Source organism: Mastomys coucha, unplaced genomic scaffold (assembly GCF_008632895.1).
Source record: "Mastomys coucha isolate ucsf_1 unplaced genomic scaffold, UCSF_Mcou_1 pScaffold16, whole genome shotgun sequence".
In the NCBI taxonomy this organism is placed as follows: domain Eukaryota; kingdom Metazoa; phylum Chordata; class Mammalia; order Rodentia; family Muridae; genus Mastomys; species Mastomys coucha.
Window position 1 is genome coordinate 85,663,265 of NW_022196898.1, and position 7,710 is coordinate 85,670,974.

At 42.8% G+C, this 7,710-nt stretch overlaps 1 protein-coding gene across 1 annotated transcript in view; it reads left to right on the top strand.

The window, feature by feature from the left end:
• Positions 1 to 3,466, top strand: part of LOC116094353 (alcohol dehydrogenase 1-like) — a 22,913-nt gene extending 19,447 nt beyond the window's left edge. Inside the window, exons 9-10 of the mRNA XM_031376180.1 lie at positions 2,047 to 2,185; positions 3,279 to 3,466. Coding sequence (XP_031232040.1) covers positions 2,047 to 2,185; positions 3,279 to 3,309 — 170 coding nt within the window. The 3' untranslated portion in view covers positions 3,310 to 3,466. The remainder of the gene's footprint in view (positions 1 to 2,046; positions 2,186 to 3,278) is intronic.
• Positions 3,467 to 7,710: the final 4,244 nt, after the last annotated feature.

Consider the following 7,710-nt stretch of genomic DNA (forward strand, 5'->3'; position numbering starts at 1 on the left):
AAAAGAAAAATACCTGTGGGGTAGTTAATTTATAAGAAAAAGATGTTGTTTTGCTTTTGTAAGAAATTTTTATTCATTTTTTTCTTTTATGTGTGAGTGTTTTTTTTTTAAAGATTTATTTATTTATTATATGTTAAGTACACTGTAGCTGTCTTCAGACGCACCAGAAGAGGGCATCAGATCTCATTACAGGTGGGTGGTTGTGAGCCACCATGTGGTTGCTGGGATTTGAACTCATGACCTTCCAAAGAGCAGTCAGTGCTCTTCCCCACTGAGCCATCTCACCAGCCCATGTGTGAGTGTTTTGCTGCGTGTCTGTATATGCATCATTTGTGTGCATGGTGCTCTCAAAGATTAGATAGAAGAGGGTCTTGGAGCCTCTAAATCTGAAGTTACAGATGGTTGTGAACGACTGTGTGAGGGTTGGGGATTGGTCCCAGGTCCTCTGGAAAAGACACAAGCGCTCTTTAGCACTGAGCCATGTCTCCAGCCAACGTCAGGATATTTTTATCAGAGCAACAGAAAAAAAAAAAAAAAAAGAAACTGAAACCCACATCAAATAGGAAGATACAGGATTTGTATAGCCAAGATGACCTCAGGTGTGTGCCATAGCCTTCAGACCCATGTCTGTGGCAGCTGAGGGATATCAAGTGCAGCCTTCTGGCTCAGTACAAAAAGTCTGCGACGTCTTCAGCAAGCTAGAAGCTGGGAAGTAAACATCAGGGGAGGAATTGCCTGCTGGGCTATCACTGGGCCAAGGGCCTCAAGCCCTTCCTGCCCCCAGACAAGAGTCTCTGCTGCCTTCCTCCCACGAGGCTGACATCCTCCAAGTTTTGTAGTTTCTTTCCTGTCAGGCACTATTGCTACCTTAGAGGTTTTCCCCTGCTTTTAGGAGACCCCTAGAATGCCACACAACTGCTGCAAAAGGGAGTGTTTGTCTCCGGGTGTCTAGGGTTACCAGTTTTGTGCCTAGCTGCCCTATTTCCAGACTTCAGTTTTGTGCCTTTATTTTTACCAGCTACTGTAACCCCAGCGTTGAAATCTACAAACACTTGATTCCCAAATCTTCTTGCTGTGCTATGTGTTTCTCCTGGTGCTATTTACGACACCAAGTATCTATGTGCACAGGTAATGGCGTGAGAGCATGCTGTAGAGGTGTGGCAGATACCCACGGTGGATTCTCAGCCACCAATGAATAAAATGAATAAACTTAGTCCCTTCAAAAGAATTATTACGTTCCCAAATAATAAAAATGTTGTGAAAGAAGGAATTATTTCATTATAGATGAAAGAAGCTGTAACAGACGTAGCCTTCGTTTTCCAATTTTGTGCTAACAGGTTTCTAGGCTAATGAAAAACCTGCATACAAACGGGCTGTGCAATAGTCAGATTTTGTATTGTTTCTGTGGTATGGACGCTTAGTGTCCCTTGGGTATGTACGTTAAAGGACCCCCAGGATGGTGTACTGATGGGCTCTGTGGTCCTTTAGGAGCTGAGTCTTCCTGGAGGGCCTTAGATCATTGGATGTAGGATTTCAAAGGAGTATGTGCTGGTAATTTTTTTTTCTTCTATAAAAGAAAAGAACAGAAATAATAGACTCAGTGCAATCAGGCTCACAGCCCATCTGCCCACAGCTCTCCATTGTTTTCAGGACACTAACTACTTCCTAAAATGTTCACCCTCCAGCTGATTTGATCTGAGTTAATCTCAGAATCTTGAATGAAATGAGACTGGCAACCTAGATCAATCAGCTAGCAGGTGTCACAGGAAATAGTGCCCTGAAGACAAGTTCAGGTAGGAGGGCTCTCCTATGGCCCTGGTAATCATAACACTGTCAGTGCCTGGATTCTTCTATGGAATGAATTACTTTGACACTCGGGTAAGAACCAATGGGGTAATGAATGACTTACTGCATCCATGAACACATTGGTAATTTTATAAATTATTAAATTTATTATAAATTATTAATTATAATAATTATCACTGGAGTCTTCAATCAGATTTGATATGTTTTGAATCCTATTAATTTTGTCCTTTCCTTCTACAGGGTATAAGTCCAGAGATGACATCCCTAAACTAGTAACTGACCACGTACAAAAAAAAATCAACATAGAACCTCTTATAACTCATAGACTGCCTTTTCCAAAATTCAATGAAGGATTCAAATTGTTGCGAGAGGGAAAATGGTAAGTATTTGTGTGAATGGGGTGAGCGTGTGTGTGTGTGTGTGTGTGTGTGTGTGTGTGTGTGTGTGTGTGTACAAGACGTTCCTGTGTGTGGTGACATACATGTGACTTTCAGTCAAATTCTTATGAAAAGTCCTCTATGCTCTCATATAACTTTCCATTACTCTCTTGATGACTTGTGTCAGTAAATGGTAATTAACCTGCCTGATGAACTTTGAACATCACATTTCAATTTCTTGGGGTTTTGTTTTTTGGGTTTTTTTTTTTTTTTCTGAGACAGGGTTTCTCTGTATAGCCCTGGCTGTCCTGGAACTCACTCTGTAGACCAGGCTGGCTTCGAACTCAGAAATCTGCCTGCCTCTGCCTCCCAAGTGCTGGAATTAAAGGCATGCGCCACCACTGCATGACTCACATTTCGATTTCTAACACCAGCCTTAACTATAATATATCAAGAGTAGGCATGGCTCAGAAATAAGCTTTTGCTTAAAAGAACAAATAAATAGAAAGGTAAACTGATGAGTAAATTTTCCTACCGTGAGTACTTCAGAATGGTGGTTCAGAAGGCTTTGTCTAGCACGGAGCTTGCTAACAGAGAACACGGTGTCCATTCCTCTTCCTGATGACTGTAGTTTGGCGGTGATTAAGAGCATAGCACCACAAGTGTTGAGAGCAAGAACAAAGTGGATGGCATTTCCATTCAATCTGCAACACAGTGGTGCTCTTCGCATGGCTGTTCACAGTTAGAAAATAGAAAAAACGTTATGGAATTGCTACTCTAGCTCCCGCCAGACAAGGGAGGGGGTCACCTGAGGAGTGGCGAGAGGTCATGGAGTAAAATGTCCCCATAACTGAGGGACTGAATGCTCACGGCTGTCTGCTGCCGTCCTGCATGTCTCTCATTGCTCCATTCAGATCTCATGATTGACAGTTCTCTGCTGGCCTTGATTACAGGTATTTTCAGTGTCCATAGAGGGGCAGTGAAAGAGTGAGCTGGGAAATGGAGAAGGGTGGGCAGTGTCTCTCCTCAGCTATGTGTGCTGTGTTGGCTATGGGCTACCTCCACTAGTCACATCAGCATTTATTCTTGTTTCAGCATCCGCTGTGTCCTCTCTACGAGACCCTGATGGTGACCCGCGCACTGGCATCTCAGCAGTACCCTTCTGTGCTTATTTGCTTCCTCGAAGACTAAACAGCAAACTATGGAGATCAGAGCTGGAAAGACATACACACGCAGTTTTAAAGTATTAAACTGTTAAAGAAAATAAACTGTCTCAAACCTCACATCTGTATGTCAGGCTAACTGTCAATGGAGAGGAAAGCAAGAATTGATTACTGATAAGATATGCATCCACACTTACAGGCCCACTTTAGCTGTGTTCTGGTTTGTATGTATTTAAAACCTACTTAGAGTATACTCTCCACCATTCCAGCTGCTTATGTCAGCAACAAAGACGAGCACATTTGTGTCTTTTCCCAGTCTCAGCATTTAATGAGTAACAGTGAGCTCACAAGGGACCACAGTTCCAATGGCAACAATTTGTCAGATACGTTAGTTTTTCTTGATAGTCCTGGCTGAGATGAGCATAGGTTGTTTTACTGCAATTTTAGTTACTAATACTAATTTTCAGATAACATATTATGCATCGTACAGCAAATATTTCTACTTATATAAGTAGGTTATAGAATGTGTGTCATGAGTTAAGGGGCCACAGCAGTCACCAAGGGTTTTTTTTTTTTTTTTAAGGTCCTGAGAAGCAGGGAAACTGGTAGAAATAAATCTGTACTGATGAGAAACCAATCTGAGCTGTTGTGTCTGTAGAGCAGTGGCCCTCAGCCCTCCTAATACTACGAACCTTTAATACAGTGCCTCATGCTGTAGAGACCCCCACAACCACAGAGCCATCTTCACTGCTACTTCATAAATATAACTTTGCTACTGTTATGAATCCTAATGTAAATATCTATGTTTCTTGGTGGTCTCAGGTGACCCCTGTGGAAAAGTCATTTGACACTCAAAGGGGTCATGACCCACAGGTTAGGAACCACTGTGCTAGAGAGTCTGCTGAGACCATTGTAGTGTCAGGCTTCCGGGTCAGAATTGAGACCAGAACGGAAACAACGGGGCAGGACCAGGGTGGATAGATGGATGGCAGATTGTCTTAGTTAAGGTTTCTGTTGCTGCAACAAAACTCAAAAAAGTGAATTGAGAAGGAAAGGGTTTATTCAGCTTACACTTACACATTGCTATTTATCATCAAAGAAAGTCAATACAGAACTCAAGCAGGGCAGGATCCTGGAGGCAGGAGCTGATGTAGAAGCCATCAAGAGATGCTGCTTATTGGCTTGCTTCCAATGATTTACTCAATCTACTTTCTTATAGAACCCAGGACCACCAACCCAGGGATGGCACCACCCACAATGGACTGGGCCCTCCCTCATTTATCAGTAACTGAGAAAATGCCTTACATCTGGGATATCATGGAGGCATTTCCTCAACTGAGGCTCCTTCCTCTCTGATGGCTCTAGCTTGTGTCATGTTGATATAAAAGCAGTCAGCACACAGATCTAGACAGGTGAGCAGGTAGGTGAGCAGATGGCAGTTTAAGCATACCATGTCAACAAGAAAGACAAGCTGAGCTGAAGGCCCTGAGACAGTTGTGAGTCATCTGCCTGCCAGTCTCTTGATGCACATCCTGAGTGGTCAATGAGTGCTATCTTTATCTTAATGCTAGGTGTTACCTCGTTATAGGACTTGAGTGAAGGTGTTCATCCTTGCCTCAGTCTGGTATGGCCGATAAGTTCTTAGGCCTGCTTTTTCTGGATGATTTTAACATGCTCACTGTACTTCATGCATTCCATGTCTCATAGCATCTTAGATCCTTTTAGTGATCTGGGTTTTAGTAATGAGCCTGTAATGAGCCACAGGTCACCTGCACACACTGTGGAGCACCTCTGTGTCACCTCTAGTGGCTGTGGTTAGTTGATCTCTAGGCCAATAAGTGTGTGTGTGTGTGTGTGTGTGTGTGTGTGTGTGTGTGTGTGGTCGTGGGGTGCACCAGCTTTCTTCTTTGCTGACTTTTTTCCCCCCATATATCACTTTTTTTGTAAGGATTTGCCTGAGTCCTTCTCATCCTTGACCATATTCTTCTGCTTCACTGGAGCCTATCACTGATTAAAATGTAAAAAAAAAAAAAAAAAAAAAAAAAGGAGAAAACATGCTGTACACTGTGATCTCTCGATGCTTCCTGATTATAGATGCAGTGTGACCTCACATTCCTACTGACATGACCCCCTAGGAGCTACAGTAAAATCTTCCTTTTAAGAAAAAATTTTGTCACAACAATGAAAAAAGTAATACATACATGAATTCAATTTCATAAAAGAAACACTAATGGATGTTGTGTATAGCTTTTGGATACCTGGCCTTAGCTCTGGGAAAGGGGCATACTACCAGCCTCCACCCAGCTTCCCTTGAATCCATGACAAAAGATACTCAAGCATGCACGTGCACACACAGTTGTTCATTTTTCAACTTGTCTTCTTGGCACAATTGCTGGGCACTACTATCTCCCACATGAAAAAGTATGCCCTGATCAATACTCTTAGCTCTGCACCTCCCTCCTGACCTAAACTTTACTTGCTAAACTCCCCTGACCACCCACCTATAGAAGCAGCCTATGTGATGATTCCCTTTGGAGATCTCACATGGCTGGTCAACTTTTCTCCATCAGAGGCCTGAAACTCTCCTCTCCTCCCTTGCATATCTCTCTCTCTCTTTCCCTCTCTCTCTCCCTCTCTCCCTCCCTCCCTCCCTCCCTCCCTCCCTCCCTCCTTCTCTCTCTCTCTCTCTCTCTCTCTCTCTCTCTCTCTCTCTCTCTCTCTCTCTCTCTCTCTCTCCCCCCCTCCAGGAGAAAGAGATGATGTTAGCATGTTTTCTCCTAAGTCCTGCCTTTCCCTTTTTCCCTTCTATCCAGCATTTGGCCCATGGCTTTCTTTACTGACAGATCAAGAACCAATGGGGGAATAGGACCTTAGCATCAGTGCTGCCCCTACAAGTGGACACAAAGGGATGGATTCAATACAGTAATAGTAGGTAATTTCAATAGCCTGTGCAAATAAACAAATAGATCATCCAGTCCTAAGAAATAAGACCTAAGAAATAAGCACTGCCACTGGGCAGTGGTGGCACACACCTTTAATCCCAGCACTTGGGAGGCAGAGACAGGCGGGTTTCTGAGTTCGAGACCAGCCTGGTCTACAGAGTAAGTTCCAGGACAGCCAGGGCTATACAGAGAAACCCTGTCTTGAAGAACCAAAACAAAGAGAAGCTGGGTTTAACACATGTCTACAGACTATTCTTTCTAGAAGCTGCAGAAAAATGCAATTTTTAACAACCCAAGGAACTTCATTTAAAATATTTACATTTTTAGCCACAAAACATGTCTTAGCAAATACAAAAACATGGAGTAATTTATTATATCTTATAGAAAATTGTGGGCAAAAACAAGCCAGATCAAGTAGCCTTTATTATCTTGAAGATGGATACACCTTCTTTCAAGGACTTTAGTTCTCTGTGGAAACTGAGGCCAGTCACCTGTAGTTAAATGTTTCCATTTTCCCCAAATATATGAAAGTCAAGGATATTTAGCTTGCAATGCAAACACCAGTTGGAACACCAGAGGGCAGTTTCTCCCCCAAACATTTTCTCTTTTCTTACATTTCTGTTTCCCATTTTGGTGGTAAGGTCCCTTCTCTTGATGACTGTAGCATTATATGTTAACTGGTGATGTTTGGGCTTAGGATCAATGTTTGTGCTGTCTACTAGAGTAGTTCCCTTGGTTTCACTCTGAGTGTGTCTCAAGACTGTGTCTCAAGATTATCTTGCTGTTACCAAATACTTAAGATGTTTGGTGATCGATCACCTTTGATAAGTATCATCAGAGATGATCAGATAAATTTCTTTTGCTCCATGAGCCTTCACATATCCTGGGGCCTCCCCATAACAACCTCCTGAAGAAAACTGGCCACTTAATTGCACCATGTTAGAATGGGACTTTCTTAGACCCACCCACCAGCAGCATAAATAATGACATGGAAGCTTCTAATGCAGTTTAAAACTTAGGCCTTATGCTTGGCCAGTCTCCCCAGCCAGCTCATCTAACTTAACCCGACTATATAGCCTACAACCCCACTATGTAACTAGCTCTAAACCTCTTTACTCCACTGTGGTCCATACCTGTTCCCTCCATGTCTACTCTCAATTCTCCTAAGTCGGCTTTCTTCTCCCTGTGGCCTCCTCTGCCCAGAAGTTCTGACCTCCACCCCTGACTTCCTGGTTCAACTATTGATCCTGATCTTCATTACAACCAATCAGTACTGAGACGACCTCTGATACAATTCTTGATTGCCTTTAGGCTGGCAAGGAAGGACAAATATTAACAAAATAGAAAGCCTGATGAGGGGCTATAGAAATGACAATACCAAAATCTTGCCAGCACTTAGTTCTCTGCCAAAACAAAATTAAC